Here is a 27,690-nt window from a genome sequence, read left to right on the forward strand (position 1 = left end):
CGTGTCGTTCAAAAAATTATCCAATGAAAAGTGAAATGTTTTAAATCGACCAATCATATTTACCCTTTCAAAACTTTATTTGCTAGTCACATGATCTGCAAAATGGAGACTCTAATGTTGACAAAACAAAGGGAAGAATGTTTAATATCAGTCCTTATTTAAAATGATAATAAGTAGAGAGTAAAAGTTTCCTTATAGGAAAATTTTCAACGACAAAATGATGCATATGATGCCAGTGAGTGGTCTTTATAATAAGCCATAAAATTTTACATTCTATGTTCAATCTGTTAGCTAAATAAAATTTTTACTACTATGATATGCTATGTCCTATGATAATCATTATGGAATTGTAATATTTTGAGTATATGACCCTTTGAGGGTCCATGATTGGTTAATAAAATTCTTGAATCTTGACTTAGGAGCAAACTTGATGATTTGATAACATACAGTTGTGACATAAACATTGGGGATATGCCACTTATGTAACAACCAAAAGAAACTACACAAAAAACATTAAAAAAAATAATTTAGGCAATAGACGACTCACATTTCTGCATTTTCCCTTACATGTTTAATGTTGAGTGCTTATGTTGATACAAGAGATTTCAATTTCGAATTTGAAAAAAGCCAAAGGGCAACTGTGAACTTAGCTGCGGAACTGTACGTAGCTCATGTGTCCTTATGATATTATTGACAATTGTTAAAAAATATAAGGACCTGTGAGCTACGATTCTGCAGCTACTGTGAGCTATTTTCATTTATAGTGGGTCTGTTGTCCTGTCATCCTTTATCTAAAAAAAACTTCTCATCAAAAATCATTGTGGGCCAATTGAAACCAAAATTTTGTCACAGTTATCCTAATTAGTCTAATTTGAAATTTGTGTCTCTGAGAGTTCCTGCTGATAGAACAAAGGGAGGTGAAACAGACAAAACATGTTTATGGTTTTTTGTCGAGCCTTCGACTTTTGTCGAAAAAGTGAGACATAGCGATCCTACATTCCGTCGGTGTCGTCGTCGTCGTCGGCGGCGTCCACAAATATTCACTCTGTGGTTAAAGTTTTTGAAATTTTAATAACTTTCTTAAACTATCCTGGATTTCTACCAAACTTGGACAGAAGCTTGTTTATGATCATAAGATAATATTCAAAAGTAAATTTTGTAAAAAAAAAATTCCCATTTTTTCCGTATTTTACTTATAAATGGACTTAGTTTTTCTGCCAGGAAACATTACATTCACTCTGTGGTTAAAGTTTTTGAAATTTTAATAACTTTCTTAAACTATCCTGGATTTCTACCAAACTTGGAAAGAAGCTTGTTTATGATCATAAGATAGTATCCAGAAGTAAATTTTGTAAAAAAAAAATTCCATTTTTTCCGTATTTTACTTATAAATGGACTTAGTTTTTCTGGCAGTTAACATTACATTCACTCTGTGGTTAAAGTTTTTAAAATTTTAACAACTTTCTTAAACTATCCTGGATTTGTACCAAACTTAGACAGAAGCTTGTTTATGATTAAAAGCTAGTATCTAGAAGGAAATTTTGTTCCATTTTTTCCGTATTTTACTTATAAATGGACTTAGTTTTTCTTCCAGTTAACATTACATACAGTCTGCAGTTTTAAGTTTTTAAAACATTTATTAGATTCATAAACTATCCTGGATTTTTACCAAACTTGGACAGAAGCTACTTACAATCAAAAGATAGTATAAAGAGGAATATTTTTATTAATTTTTTTCCTCATTTTTGCTGAGCCTGTGATTAACAGCTAAAAGTAGGCGAGACACTGGGTTCCGCGGAACCCTTACAAATTTTTTTAAATGTAAATTTAAATCTTAATTTGCCTAAGCATATACCGTAGTCATTATTTTTATCAAGCCTTGCTGGATCTACATTCGTATGTGGTCACTCCAGATTTAAAGATGGTGTAGAATATTTTAAATTCTGAATTGAGTACATGTCATACAGCTAATGATATGGTTAATGATTTACAGATAGCTTATTAAACACCATTTTATATTCTATTGCTAACTTTTGACATGTTATTTGTCCTAAAATTAAGAAAAGAGAGGTTATACAGCTACTTAATTTAGACATACACTTGCATATAGTTCCATTGTAAATCAAAATTCATTAAATATTACTATTTATGAATTAATGTGAAACAGTAACTTAAAGATATCAAATTTATTAATTATGAAAGTATTTTAAAAGCAATTAAAGTAATAAAATTATGTTCAATCTGTATATTGTTATCAAAGTGGATCTCCACATAATTCTTTCAAATACTTTTATTTCAATTCTTTTCTAAGGCAAATAAGAGTACTGATACAATATCAGTGTGATTTACAAACAATTACACTCAAAGATGTGAGTAATAATTGGAATCACCTCCAATCTTAATTGACTAAAGTAAATATCTCTTGTAAAACTTAATAAACAATTCTTGGCCTCAATAGTATACCTAAAATACAATAAATACAATGATTTTGTAAATTATATGTTAAAGGTGAATGATAAAGGATTAATAAGATGTAGTTTTTTCAAAGAAAAAATTAAAAATAAAATATCTATTAGAAAATACAAGCAGGGTCCAATTTACTTGTAAAATCTGTGTTGAGATCATCTGATATTAGTCAATAATTGAGGGTAATTTGAATTAAATTATAAATAATTTGCTTGAAACAATAAAGAAAATTGCATAACAATAACCTGAGCATTTACTCCCCATCATACTGCTATTTAACATTATTAAGTATTTTTGTCGAGCCTGCTGCGACTTTTGTCGCAAAAGCTAGACATAGCCATCCTACATTCCGTCGTCGTCATTGTCGTCGGCGGCGTCCACAAATATTCACTCTGTGGTTAAAGTTTTTGAAATTTTAATAACTTTCTTAAAATATCCTGGATTTCTACCAAACTTGGACAGAATCTTGTTTATGATCATAAGATAGTATCCAGAAGTAAATTTAAAAAAAAAAAACAAACCTGTTTATCCGTATTTTACTTATAAATGGACTTAGTTTTTCTGCCAGTTAACATTACATTCACTCTGTGGTTAAAGTTTTTGAAATTTTAATAGCTTTCTTAAACTATCCTGGATTTCTACCAAACTTGGACAGAAGCTTGTTTATGGTCATAAGATAGTATCCAGAAGTAAATTTTGTAAAAAACCAAACCTGTTTATCCGTATTTTACTTATAAATGGACTTAGTTTTTCTACCAGTTAACATTACATTCACTCTGTGGTTAAAGTTTTTAAAGTTTTAATAACTTTCTTAAACTATCCTGGATTTGTACCAAACTTGGACAGAAGCTTGTTTATGATCAAAAGCTAGTATCTAGAAGGAAATTTTGTAAACATTTATTTCCTGTTTTTCCGTATAATACTTATAAATGGACTTAGTTTTCTTCCAGTTAACATTACATACAGTCTGCAGTTAAAGTTTTTAAAACATTTATTAGATTCATAAACCATCCTGGATTTTTACCAAACTTGGATAGAAGCTTCTTACAATCAAAAGATAGTATCTCGAGGAAAATTTTTAATAATTTTTCCCTATTTTTGTTGAGGCTGTGACTAACAGCAAAAGTAGGCGAGACACTGGGTTCCGCGGAACCCTTACGAATTTTTATACATGTTTATTTGAACACAGGAAATGAATTTTTCCCAATGAAGAAGGAACACTTACTTTAATAAGAGTTGTTTACTAGTCTTGATTTTTGTTGTTGTTGTAAATATAAAGTCAAACTTCAATTTGAAAATACTTCTTTCGATCCATATCAAAATTATTAAATTCAGGAATGTTTGTAAAAATCAGTGCATCTTCTAAAATTGAAATATCAAAAGAACAATGTTGAGCATTCTTTGGGCAATAGAATAAAACTTTCTAGTAAGATTATGGAAATGTAAATAACCTTAAAAACCATTCATCTACAGTGTCATATAATTTTGATCATAAATCAATAAAAGATCCTAACATGAGTAAGAAAAATAGTATACCTATGTTTGAATATAGATATTAAAAATGAAGATAATTCTGGTAATTAATAATGAAAACAATGTTCTATGTTTCACCCTTGTGTAGTCTGTTTTTATACCCCCGCTTTAAAAAAGTTCATACCCCCGCTTTAAAAAAGTGGGGTATACTGTTTTACCTCTGTCTGTCCATCCATCCGTCAGTCCATCCATCAGTCCGTCCGTCCGCCCCATGAATATTTTTCGTCGCATTTTTCTCAGGAACTACATTACAAGGATTTCTGAAATTTGGTTTCAGGGTTTATATAAGTCAGCTATACCGTGTGATGCGTTTTCAGATTCATCACTCAACAACTTCCTGTTTACCAAACACTTACATCATTTTACATATGACATCCAAGTGGAAAATTTTCGTCACATTTTTCTCAGGAACTACATTACAAGGATTTCTGAAATTTGGTTTCAGGGTTTATATAAGTCAGCTATACCGTGTGATGTGTTTTCAGATTCATCACTTAACAACTTCCTGTTTACCGAACACTTACATCATTTTACACATGACATCCAAGTTGAAAATTTTCGTCACATTTTTCTCAGGAACTACATTTATACAAGGATTTCTGAAATTTGGTTTCTGGCTTTATATAAGTCAGCTATACCGTGTGATGTGTTTTCAGATTCATCACTCAACAACTTCCTGTTTACCGTCAAATATTTGGGTGGGGGTATCATCAGTGAGCAGTAGCTAGCAGTTTCACTTGTTTTATTAAAGTTTTGATTTTAGAATTTCTCTTGGCATATTCTCTAGCTTTTTTAATAGAAATTGTGTCGGAACACAAATTAACATTTTGGGCAAAAATCATTTATCCCAAATTTGATGGCCATCCTGAAATGTTTTACAAGAGTTGGTATAAAGAAAAAATATCAGACTAGCTAAATTATTAGCTGAATCACAGCAACAACAATGCTTTGATATATAATTTAATGTGTTAAATAAAATGTTTTTATAAACATGATAAAGGAAACTAGATACCCTACTGTCAAGTATCCACATAATGAGAGCTTTAACAGTCACCAATGTTAAGGACATATGACTGGATTGATATCATTTATGTATCAAATATTTGGAAAAAATATGAGATAAATAATCTTTCATCTACTTCATTGTTGAACATTCATATAAGGAAAAAATAGTATTATAATGCTACAATGATTACAAGTGTTCTGTTCTTTTGCAGGAATATTTCACTACAAAAGTCTCAATTGAAAATTTGTTATTTGAGGGTATATCAGTGAAGAACAATGGAGGTAGGTAGTATCAGTTTACCGTTAGTACAAAAGCTATTCAGATTCTGCTGCACATTGTCATAGCTTAGAGTCTGAGTATTAGATATACAATTAAATGTATATCAATTTTAACATTGTGCTGTAAAAAAAATTTCTGAAGTTTCCTGAAGTGATAGAGATAAATTTCTATGTATTTACATATTTATCTTTGTGAGATCAGTGTATTATTACAGTTACACAGTGTGCTAGTGTTTATCTTTGTGAGATCAGTGTATTATTACAGTTACACAGTGTGCTAGTGTTTATCTTTGTGAGATCAGTGTATTATTACAGTTACACAGTGTGCTAGTGAACTTATATGATATATACAGGGTCAGTAAATTCCATATGGGGTGAGAAGCTTGGACCCCAAATGGAATTTACTGACCCCATATATATATTGTATTGGGTCACTATCATGATGTGTTACTAATATTATCTTGCCTCCTATACACTTCTAGGAATATTATTAATAAAAGGGAATATTTGGAGACAGACTAGTGTTATGTCCTATTATAAAATCATCATTACGTTGAAGAAAAATCTGAAATGTTTTGCTCAGACAATAGATGAAGAAATTGATGATAAATGATTGAAAATGCATGCAGAAAACACATTAAAAGCTAATAAGTAGGATAAAGGGGTGGGTATATATCTCATTCTTGTTCTAATTTATTAAAATTCTCAAATGTCAATGGTGGGGATGACCCATGGGGACTCACCCTATAGATCATTCAATTCATCGTGACATAAAAAGCAAGAAAATATGTGGTTTTATAGGGCTGGGAATACCCCTTTGGACTCTCCTTATATTTCATGCAATTTGCTTTGTCATTTAGAACATTTTTCATTCATTAGATTCTCAATATCTCTTTCTGTTTTTGTGTAATTTGAAAAATGATGACCATTGACTATTGAAGTAGTTCAGGAAACATGATCATTACTAAAGACCCCATGTCTATCTCTTACAGTTCTTTAGTTTAACCATTTAACCAATAAAAATTTACCAAAAGGGTTCCACGGTTAAGATTCAGTTAACCCCATACATCTTTTGGTCCTTCAAAATACCCCATGCACAATCAACACACTTTATGCACAGCTAAACATGTACAAGTCTAACACATTGTTTCTAGCTAGATGTTGACTAACTACCCTGTTCTCTTCACTGCTGAAACAAGCAGTATAGGCCCGAGAACAGTTATTTTTTCGTAGTGCATTTTTTTAGACAAAAAATGAAAATTAAAAAAATCGCACCTGCTCTTTCCAAAAAAGATTTTTACAGTGTAGTGAACTACTTTTGGGACAAATTATATCAAAATTATAGAAAAGTCTATCGGCTCTAACTCTAAATATGGATAATTTTATGTTAAGGGGGTCTGTAATTCAGTTTGACAGCTTCAGACATACTAATTTTTGACCTTTTCAAACTGGACCAAATTGCTACTTTACCTTAAAATTCATGCCCCAAAATTTTTTTACATGTTATTTCATTCCTCTACTTACTTTTTTATGCATAAAATATAAAGAAATAAATTTGGAAGGTGTATGAAAAAAATTTGCAAATTATACACTTTCCACACTAGGGACTCTATTTGTAGACAATGAAAATCAAAGGACCAGTATAACAAAGATGCAAAAGGTAGTGAAGTCTTTAAATTTGTTAATAGTATAAAATGAATATAACTCCAACATAGTTTCATGTCTAAAATCACTGGCAAAATTTGAAACCAATTAACATGCACCAAAGTAATAAATTGGAAATGATTGTATTATTCTTTGACTTGAGGTACTAGAAGTTTCTATGAGAAAATGGTTGGTTAACAAGGTTTTATTGTGTGCCAAACCTTACTCTTTAGTGATAGTTATTCAGTTTCTAAAACTAAAGTTGATGTTGCCTTCATTTAACTAGTTGGCACCAATGTGATAAATAACATATCTTTCTTATTTTGTTCCATTGATAAATGTAGAAATTATGAAGAAACTAACACTATCAGGCTAGTTTGACTGTAGGTGGATTTGTCTATTCTTTTAAGTTTCCATATATAGATTATATAGCTCTCAAGCATACAAGTATTTATATATCCTTAGCGGATTGAGTGTTCCTGATAAAGGTACCCTGGTAAATCCAGAAAAATATGGATGCACCAAATATGTAAGGGTTTTTATGGTCCTGCAACAAAGTTGTCGGGGCCATATAGTTTTACCCTTGTCCGTCATTCCATCATTTTGTCATTCCGTCATTCCGCAACACCATTATACACAATTTTTTTCTAGACACCTTCAGATATTGGGCTGATTTTTGGTATGTAAGTTAACCATGATGAGTTACAGATCAAGTTAAAGTTTTGTTCTGCTCTGCTAATTTTTGCCGAAATTATGGGCTTTGGACTTTGATAAAATGTTGAAAATCACAGTTATACAGACTTTTTTTTTAACGCTTTCAGATATTGGGCTGATTTTTGGTATGTGAGTTAACCATGATGTGAACAGATCAAGTTTAAGTTTTGTTCCGCTCTGCTGATTTTTGCCGAAATTACGGGTTTTGATCTTGAAAATTGTTGAAAGCACAGTTATACAGACTTTTTTTCTACACGCCTTCAGATTTTGCGCTGATTTTTTATATGTAAGTCTACCATGATGAGTTACAGATCAAGTTTATGTTTCGTTCCGCTATTCTGATTTTCATGTCGTTTCAACACATCTTGTTAGATCTGCAGTACATCCACTTCCTGTTTGCTGATAGTTTGAAATTTAACTACTCATTGATCAAGGAAATTTTTCTTCAAACTAGTATTGGTCTTGAGAGCTGGATTCTATCCATGCATGTTTGTGTCCACATGTGTTGTTGAAATTGCAGATTTTTCAACTTTTTGAGACAGGGCCATTCAAGTTGTTCCGACACATCTAGTTTCATTTGCATTGTAAATAAACATGTTAAAACATTTTTTTTTTTTTTCAGATTTGTTTTGTGCCTGTATTATAATAGGACTAGCTACATTATGTTTAGAAGGATTAAGAGTACTGTTTCTGTATTTAGAGAGTCGAGTTAGACAACATCCACTTACATATGGCCAAACAGATGCACACAGTCAAGATAAAGCTCCTCTCTTTTCTTCGCTATTGATTCCATCTTCTATAGAAAGCATAAGAAAAAGGAGGTAGGTAATAGACAGATAAAAAATGTCTTGAAAGCAACAACTTTTTTTAAGCAGAAATATCTCCTTTTTTGTAAATAACAGATGGCTCTTTTTTACATGTTGTAACTCTGTTATGGTTGTTATTATTAAGATAAAGACACATTTAACTTTTTCTAATAAATGGTACAAGAGACAAATGCATACTGTCACACCTAAGTTTTGGTGAAAATTTCAAACTGGCTAAATGGTATTCTTGAAAATGATTTTAAACTGTGATGGCCTCTATACAGCCAATCTGAATATCATAAAGATAGATGGTTAGCTTTTTCCTTTTATAGATTTAGATATATTATCATTTTTTTTTATATTCAAAGAAGTAGTGTAACTTAATCATCTGTTTTTATCTCTGCAAGACATAAGAATGTTAATCAAGGGACAGCTTTAGACCTATGTATAAAGCTTTATTATTCCGAAAGTAAAAGACCTTGATACTTAACTATACATCTAGTTTACAGATGCTGTGAAGTTTTGCATTTGTCTGTTGTCAGTGACTGCATAGAAAAACTGTTTACTTTGTATCACATGATTTTTTTGTTCTCAATTATTATGAATAATAAAAGTTCTGTATTTGGTGAATAGAATTATTGTAAGTTACCAGTAAAGCATATCCTTCAGACAGGGTTGCCCTCACTGTGACCTTATTCTACAGATTGGTCAGTGTTTCCAATACAGATTTCACATAACTTCCTGGTGAACCAAAAATTTTAAAATATCAGCTTTTATTGAGAAATTATAGCTCGGGAAGGACACCTACTATATATTAGGTATGGATGAGCAGCTTGAATAGGTTACTATTTCAAGCTTCATGATATATGATAATGACAATAAATTTAGATTAAATATCGGTATATGATAAGTTTGCTGATTCTATCATAAGTACAGTATCTCAATCTACTAAATCTGATGTATGTGTTTTGTTTAAATGAGATTAAAACCACAGTTGTACAATTTAAAAGCATCAGATATTTGTCAAATCTATTTATCTCGCCATGAAGTAAGGTATTATAGCTCTAGGTCAATTTTTTGTAAAAAAATATATGATAGGTTAGGATTTTTGTCTCGCCTTGACAGAGTCAAAAAGCGAGACATAGGTATGTTTCCGGCAGCAGCGGTGGCATCAACAATGTATTAGTTTGTGATTAGGTCTAGTTTATGGTGAACTACTGGTGGTAGGTCAATGGTATTTGGTATGCAGTTGTATTAACATTGGCACATCTCATTACCATGGAGATTATTTGGCCACACCCCCTCAGTCATGGTCTATTAACTGAAACTTTGCTTAGTTTACATGTATTAGTTTGTGATTAGGTCAGTTTATGGAGAACCACTAGTGGTAGGTCAATGATATTTGGTATGCAGTTGTATAAGCATTGGCATATCTCATTTCCATGTAGATTATTTGGCCCCACCCCGTCAGTCATGGTTTATTGACTTTGAAAATTTTGCTTAGTTTTCATGTATTAGTTTGTGATCAGGTCAGGAACCGTTAGTGGTAGGTCAATGATAATAGGTATGCAGTTGTATAAGCATTAGCACATCTCATTTCTGTGGTGAATATTTGGTCTTTACCCCTCAGTCATGGTTTATTGACTTTGAAACTTTTGCTTAGTTTACATGTATTAGTTTGTGATTAGGTCAGTTTAAGATGAACCACTAATGTTAAGTCATTGATATTTGGTATGCAAATGTATTGGCATTTGCAAGTTTCATTTCCATGGAGATTATATAACCCCAACCCCTCATTATGATTCATTGACTTTGAAACTTTTACAAAGTTTACAAGTAAATTTTTGTGTTTAGGTTTGTTTAAAAGGAACAACTTATGAAAAGTCAATGGTATTTGGTATGCAGTTGTATTAGCATTGGCACATATGATTTCCATAGAGATTGTTTAGCCCTGTACCTTAAGTCATGGTTCATTGACTTTGAATATTTGCATAGCTTACATGTTAAAGTATTGCTATTTTACTTTCAACATTTGCATTATCAAAATAACAAATAGGCGAGACATATCTCTGTGTTAATAGTTTATGTTATGATATTTAATATATTATATATGAAAAGGATGGGGGTACTGGATGGCTCAGGTACTTGCCACTTCCATAAAATAGTTGAAGTGTCTATTTACTACTCAAGTGATAGCGTAAAATGAATGTAAAATAATATTCTGATTTTGTTATATTACATTTTTGTAGAATGGACATTTAAGTTTTCTAATTGTAGTTACCAGGTAATTATATATGGAAGTAAATTCTACTGAATTCAATGTTGCATAATAAGTGGTACATGTATTAAGAATTCATTAAAGTTGAAAAAGATGAGGTCATAAATTCTGGATTCTGTCTGCACACTGAACATATGAATGAGCAGAACATTTACCTCTAGTCTTCTTTATACAGCTGATATAACGGTATATGATGAAATTAAACATGAGGTGACAACTCATATCTTTCAAAAATGATCCCCTTTTACTACTAACCCAAGATTAGGCAAAAGTAATAAAAGGTACATGTACTTTGGAACAGGGTTCGGAAACAGTCATATTTACCAGACTTGACCTAAACTGAAAGATCATTGACCAAAACGGAAAATTCGGATTTTGGTCAAATTTTATTTTTTTTTACAGAAAAAATTTCCGTCATTTTCATAGTTTCTTATTGAAAATTGCCATTTTCATTAAAATTTTGTTTTGACATGCTTTTCTGGTAACAAAACTGCCACTTCATAGAAATAAGAAGATGTGGTATGAGTGCCAATGAGACAACTCTTCCTCCAAGTCATAATGTGAAAAAAGTAAACAATTATAGGTCAAAGTACGGCCTTCAACACAGAGCCTTGGCTCACACTGAACAGCAAGCTATAAAGGGCCCCAAGATGACTAGTGTAAAACAATTCAAACAGGAAAATCAACGGCCTAATCTATTATAAAAAACAGAAATGAGAAACATTTAAGAACAACATCAACAAACGACAACCACTGAAACAGGTTCCTTACTCAGTATAGTATGTTAATTCTGTGGGCCCTCTAAATAGCAATATTAAGCCTCCAGGAGAATTTGGCGAATGATCGCAAATCACTGTGTACTTCACATCTGACAGTAGTGATCAAGCTCATAACTAATATTTTCAAGAATTTTCAGTCTTTTATAGATACTGTGCAAAAAAAGATCATAACATGAAGGCAATCTCAATTTCAATTGTCCTGAATGTGCATGAACTTTTTGCCTCTGCACATTAAGCAATCATAATGTAATCAATTTAAAATTTATCAAAACAACTAGATAATTTTTTGCATACTAGTAGATATACAAGAAGAATTTTTTGCAAAAACTTGTTATATTGATAAAAAGTTCTAAATTTTGTGCTATAAAGGATACTTTACATTCATGGCATTGCATTATCTTAAAAATCTTTGTGAGTACAAATACTTGAGGTAAACTAGGTCTTTTCTGGTCAAAGGATGCAAGTTTAAAGAAATCTTTTCATCATTTTTTCAGCAAGTAATTATTCAACCAACTTTTTTATACGACCGCAAAAAAATTTTGCGGTCGTATATTGGTATGACGTTGGCTTCGTTGTCGTCGTCGTCCGAAGACACATTGGTTTTCGCACTCTAACTATAGTTTAAGTGAATGGATCTCTTTGAAATTTTACCATAAGGTTCAATACCACAAAAGGAAGGTGGGGATTGATTTTGGGGGTTATGGTTCCAACAGTTAAGGAATTAGGGGCCACAAAGGGGTCAAAAATAAGCATTTTCTAGTTTCCAGACAATAACTGTGGAACGGTGTATGGATCTCTCTGAAATTATACTACAAGTTTCCATACCACAAAGGGATGGTTAGGATTTGCTTTGGGGGGTTATGGCTCAAACCGTTTAGGAATTAGGGGCAAAAAAGGGGGAAAAACAAGGTTGTCCTGGTTAATGGACAAATACTTTAGTACAAAACATAATTTAAAGCAGTGTAAGGGAGATAAATCAAATACATCATTGAAATTATCTCCCTTACACTGCTTTTAAATTATGAATAAAGTAATGGTTAATGAACAATTAAGATAATTTAAAACAGTGTAAGGGAGGTAATCCAAATACAACGTTTTGGTTACTTCCCTTACACTGCTTTTAAATTATGTTTAAAGAAATGCATATTTATAAAGGAAGACCAGTAAAAATATCTGCAAATGTTGCATCTTATTTTTTTACCAAAAAATCCATATGAAAGATTTGACACTATATTTTAAGTTCTATAATAAAATAGATTAAGTTAGCACTATGGTAAATTTAAATGGGTAATTATGGTTGCAAACTCCATTGCAAATTTGATTGAGATTATGACCATATCTTGAGGGAAAGAATTTTTTTGGGGAAAAAAGGGGGGGGGGGGGGTAAAAAGAAATTGTGGGGGGTCAATTTTTTCTCATTTCAGATTTCAGAAATTAAAAAGAATTATTCTTCAAATATTATTTTTTTTTCAAATTTCAAATATTGAAAAAATTTCAAGAAGTAATCTTTAATTGCACAGTATAGCACATTAGATTTTTAAAATCTTTGACCACATTTATTTATTTGTTATGCCGAATCTAACCGTGTATTTAGATTTTTAATTTTGGGTCCAGTTTTCAAATTGGTCTACATTAAGGTCCAAAGGGTCCAAAATTAAACTTTGTTTGATTTTAACAAAAATTGAATTTATGGGGTTCTTTGATATGCTGAATCTAAACATGTATTTAGATTTTTGATTTTTGGCCCAGTTTTCAAGTTGGTCCAAATTGGGGTCCAAAATTAAACTTTTGTTTTATTTCAACAAAAATTGAATATATGGGGTTCTTTGATATGCTGAATCTAACCATGTATTTAGATTTTTTATTTGTGGACCCCGCTATCAAATTGGTTCATATTGAGGTCAAAAGTGTCCAAAATTAAACTTCGTTTGATTTCATCAAAAATTGAATTATTGGGGTTCTTTGATATGCCAAATCTAACTGTGTATTTAGATTTTTAATTTTGGGTCCTGTTTTTTAAATTTGTCTACATTAAGGTCCAAAAGGTCCAAAATTAAACTTAGTTTGATTTTAACAAAAATTGAATTCTTGGGGTTCTTTGATATGCTGAATCTAAACATGTATTTAGATTTTAGATTTTTGGCCCAGTTTTCAAGTTGGTCCAAATTGGGGTCCAAAATTAAACTTTGTTTGATTTCAAAAATTGAATATATGGGGTTCTTTGATATGCTGAATCTAACCATGTATTTAGATTTTTTATTTGTGGGCCCGCTATCAAATTGGTTCATATTGAGGTCAAAAGGGTCCAAAATTAAACTTTGTTTGATTTCATCAAAAATTGAATTATTGGGGTTCTTTGATATTCCAAATCTAACCGTGTATTTAGATTTTTAATTTTGGGTCCTGTTTTTTAAATTGGTCTACATTAAGGTCCAAAGGGTCCAAAATTAAACTTATTTTGATTTTAACAAAAATTAAATTCTTGGGGTTCTTTGATATGCTGAATCTAAACATGTGTTTAGATTTTTGATTATGGTCCCAGTTTTCAAGTTTGTCCAAGTTGGGGTCCAAAATTAAACTTTGTTTGATTTCAACAAAAATTGAATATATGGGGTTCTTTGATATGCTGAATCTAACCATGTATTTTGATTTTGGACATTGGACCATAATAGGTAAATAAAAAAAATTCAAGTTCTTAGACCACATTCTTTCTGTGTCAGAAACCTATGCTGTGTCAAATATTTAATCACAATCCAAATTCAGAGCTGTATCAAGCTTGAATGTTGTGTCCATACTTGCCCCAACTGTTCAGGGTTCGACCTCTGCGGTCGTATCAAGCTGCTCCCAGCGAAGCATTTTATTCTTAGATTAAGCAATTTCTGTATGAAATGCATTTGATGAAAGATTGTCAAAAAATAGAAAGTTTACAATGATTTTTGGCGAGCCTGTGACTTTTGTCGCAGAAAGCTCGACATAGGGATAGTGATGCAGCGGCGGCGGCGTTAGCTAACTTCTTAAAAGCTTTATAATTTAGAGGTTGGAAGACCTGGATGCTTCATACTTTGTATATGGATGCCTCATGTTACGAAGTTTCCGTGTGTCCAATGTCCTTGACCTCATTTTCATGGTTCAGTGACTACTTGAAAAAAAAGTTAAGATTTTTTGTAATGTTAAATTCTTTCTTATTATAAGTAATAGGATAACTATATTTGGTATGTGCGTACCTTGCAAGGTCCTCATGCCTGTCAGACAGTTTTCACTTGACCTCGACCTCATTTCATGGATCAGTGAACAAGGTTAAGTTTTGGTGGTCAAGTCCATATCTCAGATACTATAAGCAATAGGTCTAGTATATTCGGTGTATGGAAGGACTGTAAGGTGTACATGTCAAACTGGCAGGTGTCATCTGACCTTGACCTCATTTTCATGGTTCAGTGGTTATAGTTAAGTTTTTGTGTTTTGGTCTGTTTTTCTTATACTGTATGCAATAGGTCTTCTATATTTGGTGTATGGAATGATTGTAAGGTGTACATGTATAGCTGGCAGGTGTCATCTGACCTTGACCTCATTTTCATGGTTCAGTGGTCAAAGTTAAGTTTTTGAGTTTTGGTCTTTTTTTCTAATACTATATGCAATAGGTCAACTATTTTTGGTGTATGGAAATATTTTATGATCTATATGCAGTCGCGCAGGTTTCATTTGACCTTGACCTCATTTTCACGGTTCATTGATCAATGTTTAGTTTTTTTTATTTTGGTCTGTTTTTCTTAAACTATAAGCAATAGGTCAACTATATTTTTTGTATAGAAGGATTGTAAGCTGTATATGTCTGTCTGGCTGGTATCATCTGACCTTGACCTCATTTTGTTCATTCATTGGTCAATGTTAAGTTTTCATGGTTAAGTTTGTTTCTTAGAGACTATAAGCAATAGGTCAACTGTATTTAATGCATAGGTTGATTGTAAGGTGTACATGTCTGCCTGGAATGGTTCATCTGACCTTGACCTCATTTTCATGGTTCATTGGTCAATGTTTAGTTTTCTTGGTTAAGTCTGTTTCTTAGAAACTATAAGCAATAGGTCAACTATATTTAGTGTATTGAATGATTGTAAGGTTGATAGTTGTAGTAAAGGTTTATATTTAGGACTATCAACATAATATCAATGGTTAGTAAAGAAGGCGAGACATTTCAGCGTGTGCACTCTTGTATACCTAAATGACTGTGCAACAGTAAAAAATGTCAAGACTTAGAATATTGTGTTTCCAGTATTCAATAAAATTCAGCTAAACCTCTTCAACTGCCACCAGTTTTGTTAGGAAATTAAACATTAAAACCCAATTTAATGTGCAGTTTATTCCATCTGGTATTTGGAAATTCAATAAACTTCCTGAAATTTCTAATTTAGTAGTGATTTTTTGTTTAAGCTTTTTAAATGAAGATAAATGTTAAAAAAATAGAAAATAATCAACATCAGGTATCAAATTGCCATGATTTTTTATAAGTTTTGTCTTTTCATTTCAAGCTTTTTCTAAAAAGTTCTGATTATATATACTGAAAGAAATTTTTTATACATTTCTTTTTAATGTGATGGTTTGTTTCACACTATAAATATTACATTAAAAAGGTATTTTTTAGCATGTTTGCCTTGAAGATGTAGGATGTGAGAAATTCTCTTATTTTGTTACAATATAAACAGTGGAAAAGGCAATGTGAAGTTATGAACAGACAAAAAAATGATAGATTTGGTATGGTTTTGGTTGTATTTGAATAATATAATATATAGATTTCACAATATTGCACTTCAATCATATTAGTAATTATTAATCATAAATTTTTTTAACACTATACTTGTACTTTTGAAGAAAATGATTTGGCTTATTATTTGTAATGTTGTTTAATTTGATTATGACATTTTGTTTTTGCTAAAATTGGTAACTAACTTGGTTTATTTAACATTGTGTGCATTCATCACCTAAGAATAAATTTAGTTGCAAATAGATTGTGATAAAATCAACTTTCTGTGTAAACATCCTTTTTGGGGACAAATTCTGACCATATAGATTAGTTTCTATGAATATTCATTATAGAATAAGTAACTTTGTTTAAAATAAAAACAAGATGATGTGGTATGATTGCCATTGAGACAACTATCCATCAGAGTCCAAATGATGTGATTGTAAGCAATTATAGGTGACCATACAGCCTTCAACAATACACTAACCCATACCATATTAAAATTGTATAGGTTTCATTACAAGTGAGAATTGGATATTGCTTGATATCAACTCAAGTTATTTATTTCAAAAGTGTAATAGATGAGCCTTTGGCGAGTTTATTATTACTATTTAAATCAATTACCAAGAGTTGATATCAAGCAATATCAAGAGTTGTTAAACCTATTTCTCTTATGGTTAACATCATTTTTGTGTTAAATAGAAAATTCTGCATCTCATTGATCAAATCTTTTGCACATACCAAATATGTCCCATTATGGTGTCAAACTTTAACATCCAACATTTTTACATTTTTTGTACAGTCCAGAGTATAATAAAATTTGAAAAAAGAAGATTTTCAGATAAAAAATGTGAGTGTTTTGAAATGATATTGAAGAATTTACATATCTCCTCGGAAATGTACTTTGTTTTGACTTTGAAAGTCATCAATGGCCATAACGAGTAGCCAATGGAAATGTCACAATATTGTTTCATGATGCTGTTTAGCCAATCTTATCACAATCTGTGCAGTGAAATATCTCTTTATGCAGCAAATAGATGACAGGCCACAACCATAAGAGAAAGTCAGTTATAAACCATAAGAGAAAGTCGGTTGTAAACCATAAGAGAAAGTCAGTTATAAACCATAAGAGAAAGTCAGTTATAAACCATAAGAGAAAGTCAGTTATAAACCATAAGAGAAAGTCAGTTATAAACCATAAGAGAAAGTCAGTTATAAATCATAAGAGAAAGTCAGTTATAAACCATAAGAGAAAGTCAGTTATAAACCATAAGAGAAAGTCAGTTATAAAAGGCCCTGACATGACAAAATGTAAAACAATTCAAAGGAGACAATGAATAGCCTAAGTTATAACAAAACAATTTACGAATAAAAAATATTACAGATAATAACCAACTATACAATAACTGAATTACAGGATCCTGACTTGGGTAAGGCTCATAAAAAAAAGTTGTGGTGTTAACATGTTTGTGAGTGCTCAACCCTCCACCTAATCTGGAACAGTGGTTTAACAGCACAGCATAAGAACAAACTGTAATCAAAGTACTGAAGTACTGAACATCGGATGACCACAAGTTCTTGAGGATGGTCAAAAGCACTTGTCTCAGAAAAAAACAACATATCTCTTTACCTAAAACTGAGGTTAATGTACAAAGATATATTTTTTTCTGAGACAAGTTCGTGCGTGGATGATGAATAAATGACAGGAAATTCAACTTCACCGTAATAACTATTATATTGTAGTGATACAAATCAGTATACACTGAGTTGTTGTTTATATTATATTAAAATAACAGTTACATATATATATGATTTGAATCCATTTGTATATCATTCTATTCTACTATTCTAAAAATAGTGCAATGCAAGTGCATGGTGGACACTTTTCTGTAAAAATTCGATTTTTCTAAGATTGGATACGAGTAGGCATTCATATTTTCCCGCAAAATCAATTACAGAATATTATTAATTTATGTTGTAAACAAAAATATTTTTATCAGTATTCATTGAAGAGATGTATTTATATCAAACGTTAAGGAATGTTATTTTGCACTCGTTTATGTGCGCGTATTTATCATGTTTATAGATCGGTTACAAACCCAAAACTAATTTACATAATGGAAATCTAGGCGATAGCAATACATCGGGATGACCTCAAGGTCATCACGATGTAAAAATCAGTTGTAAATGGATTGATTAACTCAATAGATCAGTACAAAGCACAAAAAATAACTACAAATGTAACTTGAAAATGATAGATACAAAGCACAGATATTAGAGTACTCACAGTTACCAAAATTCAATGCCAATTACAACTAATAAATACCGGTAACTCATGTTCTCCAAGAATTATTAAAGTTCCAATCAGTAAACATCCAACAGATTTAGTGTAAAGACGTCATAAACAGTCTGAGAAATAGTATATTTCTATTTCTATATTTTGCAACTACAAAGCTTTTATGCCTAGGATGGGGAAATAGAAAAAGTAAGAAGTAAATTCTGTAATCATGGCCTTTTTTCTTCCCCAAATATTAAGTCAGTGTTTAAAGCTGATGTATATATATGTAAAAAGTGAAATGGGACTATTTCTGAATAATTTTTGCAAAAAGATTCACTAGTTACACTTTGTTGTCGATACATGTGCTTTATGTTTTTGTTCTTAAAAAACTATTGAAATTTGTATTTTTTCATCGAATTGGTTGAAAATTAAGAAAGCTGATATGACAATATTTAAGCAAAAATACTTATTTCATATCTAATCATTGTTAAGGCTTTGATACATTGTGATGATAGCCATTAAATTTTAATTTGAAAATTAAGCTAGAAAAAGGGACCATTACTCCATATTTTCAAATATTTCGTTTGCCCTTTGGACTTAATTTTGAGATGCATGCTTAGTCTTAAAGTTTTTTTCAAGTGCTAAATATTTAAGATTAGAGAAGGTAAAGTACGATATTGCTAAAAAGTTGGTGTGCTTAAGCAACAAATGTTAAACTAATTCAAAAATTGAATTCATCTGTTGACTGATGGTGACATCCTCAACATTTAAGCATTCATAAATGTTGTCTTAATAGATAATAGATATATCTTATTTCAATGAATTTTGATGAAATCTTTCACAAGATTACTTTTATGTAATTCACTAGCAGGTCAAATTGTTTTCTGTAGCCTCTGAGAAGAAATAATTTCTCCCTCTGAAGTCTATGTTATATTGGTTTTGGTGTTATGTTGACTGACTTTTGCATTTTCTCATCAAATTGGAAATTTGTAGAGAAAACTGTCACTTTACAAGTGAATGTAATGATATTTTCAGACAGAAGAGTTTTTTAACCAACAAGTATATATAATTTATTCTTGAAATTGATGTACAAAAGAGGTATTAGGTGACAAAATTGCTTTAAATTACTGGTTAAAGATGTTAGAGAACACAATTATATAAAGGTCAAGAAGACTTATTTTTCTGGGAAATTGTTTTCTAATGTGTATCTCCCTAGCTGTCTATAGATATAAACAGATGAATTTGTCTAAAAAAAATTGAGAGTAGTACTACTAACAAATCTTTTGCTTGAAAATTTTGTGTGAATGAAATTATTCCAGTTTACTTTATACAGTTGGGATATTATTAATGTGTATTAGATGATAATACCGTAAAAGAGCTTGAACATAACTTATATGATCACAGTAGCATATTTTCATTTCTTCATGATTGGAGATAATGTTTCTGAATAAAGTATTAGCTATATCATATGTTACTGAATTCAGCTTCTTTATAAAATTAACCTTAAATCAGAAAACTGAAGAAAATCTAATGACATTTGCCAACTACTCTTGTTCAGTTCAATTTACTTTAAACACTGTACAGATTATAGGTTGCACTTTGTAAATACAACTGTTTCTCAAACCACGCCTCTTTTGGGGAGAGATAGAATATTCATAATTAATTTTGTTTACATACTGGTTCCCAGTTATGATCTCTAGGTTTCATCTGATAGAGACATAACTTGGGAATGTTACCAGTAAATATACATATGCATATTGTCTATATAGAAATCTGTGGTAACCTACAGTCAAGGTAGGGATAGTTAAGAAATTTAGTGTTAGTTTAAACTCTTAGAAGTTCGGGGCATATAAACGTTGAAAATATGCCGCACAGCCCTATATTTTGACCTTTGAAAAAAATTGTAGTGCATGTGAACTTTCTATTCTAGGATATGATTTTTTTCAAAACTTCATAGTAAAAGTGGTACAGTTTTAGCCGTAAAAGGAGTTCCTATGGGAAATTGCATTGTAAATATTTACAGAAATGCAACCTATATTGGGTGAAAAAAGAGAATACAGAATTTAACCAAATTTGGTTTGTCTCACAGATTTTAAAGAAGTTAACTTAAATATGAAGTTTTAGAAATATTTCATGAAGATTGAGAAAATCCTGGGCTTTAACTATGATGACTCAGCATAAATTCACAGTTTACAGTATGCATAGTTTACTTAAAGCCCTGAATGCAAAATAAATTCATAATATATGCATATTTGTAAGTTAAATTGTTTAGAAGTGCTTATATTTACTCTTCGCAGTCATTGAAACTCATAGATCCCTCTTGAATATTATTGGTGGGGTGTTTTTGTCCTGTCGATAACCCAAAAATAAGCTGTAACACCTAAATCTGCTTTTTTGTCACCGCGGCATAAAAAATACAAGCTAGAAATACAAAAATATCTCAACAAAACTTACAATAGTGTGTTCTATCCTGAATATGTACTAAATATTCCATATTGCTAGAAACAGCAGAATAATTTAGGAAATTTGAGGCCCCAGGGGCAAAAAACAGAGAAAATTGCCTACCCCCTGGGTCATAAAACAAATAATTTAACTTGTAAATGCTATGATTTTATGATTTTAACAGTCTTTATATAGAAAACAATAACTGTGCTTGGAAGTTATGCAAAAATTAGATGTTAGCAGTCATTTCTATAAAATTTTAAGTGAATTTATACATCAGACTGGTATCTGCATACATACAACTATTGCAAATATGGCTTTGTTTTAACACTTCTAGCTCATATATTAGCTAAATTATGTCAGATATATGTTTAGAGATGATACTGTTGTGACAAGAATTCTAAACTGACCATTTGAGGCAGAAATTGTGAACTTTCATTGACAAATAGGCATACAGTAAAATGTGGACTGGAGACACAGGCAGGATTTGATACTTTTTATAATCTTGAATGTTGGAATGATTGACTGCTAAACATAACATTTACAGTATTCTGAAATGCTTTCAATATGTTATCAGAACAGTTTTAAACAGGTTCTAGGCATTTCATATCAGAAAACATGCAAATAGGGTAAGCTGGCAATATTTAAAGTCATGTTTTCAAATTCTTTAAAAAATTGAAACAGGGGAGGGGGTATCAAATGAACAGTAAAAGAAAACTTAAGAGTTTATGCAGTGATTTCTTTAAGGCTATAATTCTGATAAATAAGTATTAATGTGAGAAAAAGTGTTTTTAGAGAGTTTTCTATTGGAATAAATGTTTGTATAGGTTGCACTTTGTAAATACAACTGTTTCTCAAACCACGCCTCTTTTGGGGGGGATATAGAATATTCATAGATAATTAATTTTGTTTACATACTGGTTCCCAGTTATGATCTCTAGGTTTCATCTGATAGAGACATAACTTGGGAATGTTACCAGTAAATATACATATGCATATTGTTTATATAGAAATCTGCGGTAATCCTAGTCAAGGTAGGGATAGTTAAGAAATTTAGTGTTAGTTTAAACTCTTAGAAGTTCGGGGCATATAAATGTTGAAAATATGCCGCACAGCCCTATATTTTGACCTTTGAAAAAAATTGTAGTGCATGTGAACTTTCTATTCTAGGATATGATTTTTTTCAAAACTTCATAGTAAAAGTGGTACAGTTTTAGCCGTAAAAGGAGTTCCTATGGGAAATTGCATTGTAAATATTTACAGAAATGCAACCTATATATGTCAAATATCTGAAATATGTCACATGGACAACTGGATTATTATGTCTCTTGACCTCATTTTCATGTTTGTATTTTATATCATTCTGGAGTTATGCTTTTTTTAAATATACAACCATGGTGCTCATGGATCAGGGGTTTCTGGTCAATTGACAAATATTCTATTTTAATTTTCAGATTGAAGTATCACTGTTTAGCATTCATTACACATACCATAAATGTTATCCTGGGATTTCTTATCATGTTAGCTGTTATGTCATACAATGTATGGATTGGAGTATCTGTGTTGTCTGGTAAGTATATGTTATGTTCTATATTGTATGGATAGTTATATCTGTGTTGTCTGGTAATTAGCTGTAATGTTCTATAATGTATGGATAGTTGTATCTGTGTTGTCTGGTAATTAGCTGTTATGTCCTATAATGTATGGATAGTTGTATCTGTGTTGTCTGGTAAGTAGATGTTATGTTCTATATTGTATGGATAGTTGTATCTGTGTTGTCGTGTAATTAGCTGTTATGTCCTATAATGTATGGATTGGAGTATCTGCATTGTCTGGTAAGTAGATGTTATGTTCTATAATGTATGGGAAGTTGTATCTGTGTTGTCTGGTAAGTAGATGTTATGTTCTATATTGTATGGATAGTTGTATCTGTGTTGTCTGGTAAGTAGATGCTATGTCTTATAATGTATGGATAGGAGTATCTATGTTGTCTGGTAAGTAGATGTTATGTTCTATATTGTATGGATAGTTGTATCTGTGTTGTCTGGTAATTAACTGTTATGTCCTATACTGTATTGATAGGAAATATGGGTGTTGTTTGGTAATTATTTCTGAATATGTATGGTTAGAAGTATCTGTGTTGTTAGTAAGTAGCTTTTATGTGTTATAATGTATGGATAGGAGTATCTGTGTTGTCTGTTAAGTATCTGTTATGTCCTATAATGTATAGTTTTGTGTGATAGGTAGCTGTTATATTCTATAATGTTTGGATTGGAGTATCTGTGTTGTTTGGTAAGCAGATGATATGTCTTATAATGGATGGCTAGAAGTATTTATTTTGTTTGGTAAGTACCTGTTATGTCCTATAATGTTTGGATAGGAGTATTTGTGTTGTCTGGTAAGTATCAGTCATGTCCTATAATGTTTGGATGAACGTATCGATGTTGTTTGGTAAGTATCTGATTCTGTTATGTATTATAATGTTTGGATAGAAGTATCAGTGTTGTTTGGTAAGTATCTGTTATGTCCTATAATGTTTGGATAGAAGTATTATTGTTTTTTGGTAAGTAGATGCTATGTCTTAATATGTATGGACAGACATATCTGTGTTGTCTGGTTAGTAGATGTTATGTCCTATAATGTATGATAGGAATATCTGTGTTAGTCAGTAGCTGTTATGTCATATAAAAATGAATATAAGAAGTATTAATGTTGTCTGGTAAGTAGATGTCATGTTTTATAATGTATGGATAGGAGTATCTGTGATTTTCTGGTTAGTAGATGTATGTCCTATACTGTATGGACAGGAGGATATTTGTTGTCTGGTTAGTAGCTGTTATCTCCTATAATGTATGGATAATAAAATGGATGGAAATAAGTATTTGTTTTTGTCTATCACAAGTGTATATTTAAACAATCAAAACTTTGTATTTACCAGTTTGATTTTTATGGGGTGGGGGGGGGGGGGGTGCTAGGATGAAATTTGAAAAAAAGGCAGTTTGAAAAAAAGGCAGGACAGGAGTTTTTGAGTTAAAAAAAAAAGGCAGGATGACAATTTATGTAAAAAAATCAGGATAAACTAATAAAAAAAAAAGACAGGACCAAATAAAGTGAAAAATAAAAAGTCAGGACAGAGATTACAACTAAAAAAAAATACAGGACAAAATTTTTCATCCTAGCCCCTGATAAAAATCAAATGGTAGCTCCCTAAATAGAATCAAACAAAATCCTTATGTAAAAAATTATATGGTGTATGAGTTCATGACAAAAAAACCTTTACATGTACATGTCTTAAGCAAAGGTAGAGTGTTTTTATTGCTGTTCTTGATCTCAAAATCACAATGAGGTATTGGAAAGGGAGCAAAAGCTCCCACCTCCCTACAAAAGGAAGAAAGACCAAAGCAGAGATTTGACGAGTTCTCTTCAATATGTTGATCATAATACATGTATATGTTAAAGAACAAAACTGCAGAATAACTACAACAATAATAGACCATAACAGGCAAAGAAATCTTACAATTTATTTCATAGATTGTCATATTTATATTATTATTGAATATATCTCAAATATACCTGCAGATAAAAGAATGTTTAGGTGGTCGTAATAGCAGTATGTTGTATTTATGGAACACATTCATTATTTCATGCAACAGGAGTTTACATTACCTGATCACTGTCAAAATGTAAATTGTGCATGACCAGAGGTCTAATGACAAATCTGATAGTTGATATTTCTGGGACAGTCCAAAACAGCGAAAAAAGTATCATTCAAATACAACAAATATTTCATTTTTATTCTTGTTTACAGGAGCTGGATTAGGACATTTTCTGTTTGGTACTGTGAAGAACAGAATTCATCTGAAGTATCCAACAATAGCGCCATCTGTGAGGAGCAACAGTTCGGTACAAATAAACACTTTAACAGAGACACCAGAATCTGATGTTATAATGTAGTGATCTTGTGTTCCTTTTTGCTTTTATTGTAACTAGTCAACTGTTTATATATTTATACCACCATACCAAGGGAGGGGATATATTGCTGTATTCATTTTGAAGTAAAAATCTTACAATCTGATTACTTAACTATTTGGATGTAAATAAAACCTCACCATAGCTTAACTATTTACCTCCAAGTATGAAAATCAACTGCATTTAATAGAAGGAATAAACTATCAGACCTCTCTGTGAATGGTAAAAAAAAAGGCATATACGTTTTGGCAAATGCCACAGGAAAGCCGGTAAACAAGGGATGTCCTTGTGCATATACCCAGCAATGTCAAATTTATTTAATGTTAAGTTTTTTACCATAGTATGTAAAATTGTGTAGTGGAAGAACAAATTTTTCCATTGTACACCCCGTATAAAAATGATTAAAGGAACTTGTCATTAGAAATTAATTTGTTATCTTGTAAAGGGGTGTATGAAATTTAACACCGATGTTAAATTCCACACACCCCTGATTACACCAAGATATCTAATCACCTCTGCCTGACAGCTTATCCCATTTCAGGAACTATAAATCTGAGCTTCCTGAAATTTTGTATCGAGTTTCATGTGAGGTAATCTGTTTTGTGTAATCATGGAAGTATTATATTGACAATATAATACTTCCATGGTGTAATTAACTTAAATAGTTTTCAAACCAATTATTAAAATGCTTGCACACATACTAAAATTGTGGACCTTATGTTTTAAAAACTATTTTATTTTTTTTTATTTTTTATTTTTGGTGTTTTAACGCCACTTTTAAGCACCGCTTTTGGGCTATTTCGTGGCGGCCAGTTTTTATTGGTGGAGGAAGCCAGAGCGTCGGAGAAAACCACCGACCTTTTGATAGGAAAACTGACAATCCTAGTCAATTAAGATTGGAGTCTAGTGCACCCGCACGAGCGGGGTTCGAATTCACAACCTCAGTGTTGACTGGCTAGTGATTACAGTAGTAACTACTTAGACCACTCGGCCACCGAGGCCCCTAAAAACTATTTGTAATCAACTCACAAATTTTTAATTGGAATATAAATCAGCCATACAAATTGTTTTGCATTCATTTTAAAGATGACAATGCACATATTTTAATTGTGCACTACCCACATTTCAAGAAATATTCCCATAAAACTTGGTTTTTTTTGTCATTTTTCATAAAGAAAAATTTGAATATAGTATCCATTTTGTATATTAAAATCTATATTTTTGAACTTGCAATCATATTATAGGATATTGAAATGCATTTATTGGGTGGTTTCTTACTGGTATCAGCATCAATCCAGTCAAGTGCAAAACTTTACAGTTATAACCATGTTTTATGATTTTTTTTTTTTTTTGGTGTTGGGTTTAGAATGAAACTTTTCCACAATCATGAGGATGGTAACAAATGGGTGAATATTTACTTTAGCTATTAACAATTATGTTCTTTGATATCTTAAGCTTATCATTTTTAAGTCTCTGAATAAAAAAAGATGTGCATGATCAGAACATTTACACAATACCATTAACCATTAACTATAGGCTGTCAAAGATTGATTTTGATAAGTTAATTCAAGAGTTATGACACTTTTATATTGATCTTAGATTTGATACAAATGCTTAAGATCCTACAGTGGGTTGATATCTATAGCCACAAAGTCAACTTTATCATTTTGTGCTTCCATTTTAACTTAATACTAATGTTATATGATAGCAATCATATAACAAGAAAACTGGTTGCAATTTTGATATATGTCATGGTAAGCAAAAGACAACCTGTTCAAAAAAAATCGTTATTAAAATATTTAAATGATAAATTGACACAAATTGCTGTAAATAAGAATAATGTGATATTAACAGTTTAGTGATAAGAATATGAATGAAAGAAATTGTTTTTTTATCATTTCATAACCTCATGCAAAACATGCAACATTGCTTGTTTTTTTAATATATCATTCATTTTTATAAGAATAATGTTGATACAGATTTTAGTTAATTTATATATTGCTAAGTTTGAAAATATGCTTTTAAATGAATTTACACTTTGTTATTTATCAAGTTTTGTGCTGACTTAGCCCAATGAGCTATATGAGTATAAGCCATATCTTGGTGTCTGTCATTTCATCATCTACAACAAATAATACCTCATCATCTCACTAGCAACAACTTATCCATACTGTTACTAAAAGTAATAAGCATTGCCTTGTATTGAAATTGATTATCCCCAACTTATTCTAATTGTTAGCTACCATGATAACTTTCTACATTTTATATTTTTCAACAATTTATATGCTCCATTCATTTGACTAAGAAGAGTGTATTGTTAAGATGATGATGAGGTTTTATATATATGCAACTGAGCATATATTGTATAATGTCAAGCTGAGTTGGTATGGGTTAGAATGGGAATTTCTGGCAACATGAAATGAGATAAAAAAAACTTTCACTATGAATAAAATGAGATATTAGAAATATGTCATTGAGACTGCAACTCAACTACACAAAAAAATGAAGACATCTAGAATTTATTTTGATAATTGATATTAACACTAAAAAAACAATTTTATAATATTGTCCTTTTGATCTTGAAATAAAGTGAAAGACAATTCTGGCCGGATAGATAACGTGTCCCGAATAGATTAATTGTTTTGAAAACAGTTCACCCCTTTTTAGCTTCATTTTAATTTTTCCGCTGCACAAAGCTAATCAAGCACCCCTTTTTAGCATTCATTTTAATTTTTCCGCTGCACAAAGCTAATCAAGCACCC

General features: G+C 31.1%; 1 protein-coding gene across 1 annotated transcript; it reads left to right on the top strand.

Annotated features, from left to right (window-relative positions):
• Positions 1 to 95: 95 nt before the first annotated feature.
• On the top strand, positions 96 to 26,972 carry LOC127728264 (probable low affinity copper uptake protein 2). Its single transcript, XM_052235550.1, has 5 exons — positions 96 to 235; positions 5,217 to 5,286; positions 8,264 to 8,462; positions 22,414 to 22,529; positions 24,768 to 26,972. The coding sequence occupies exons 1-5, from the start codon at positions 218 to 220 to the stop codon at positions 24,911 to 24,913; spliced, it is 549 nt and encodes a 182-aa protein (XP_052091510.1). The 5' UTR covers positions 96 to 217; the 3' UTR covers positions 24,914 to 26,972.
• The last annotated feature ends 718 nt before the right edge of the window (positions 26,973 to 27,690 follow it).

This window comes from Mytilus californianus, unplaced genomic scaffold, assembly GCF_021869535.1.
Source record: "Mytilus californianus isolate M0D057914Y unplaced genomic scaffold, xbMytCali1.0.p SCAF_2, whole genome shotgun sequence".
Lineage (NCBI taxonomy): Eukaryota > Metazoa > Mollusca > Bivalvia > Mytilida > Mytilidae > Mytilus > Mytilus californianus.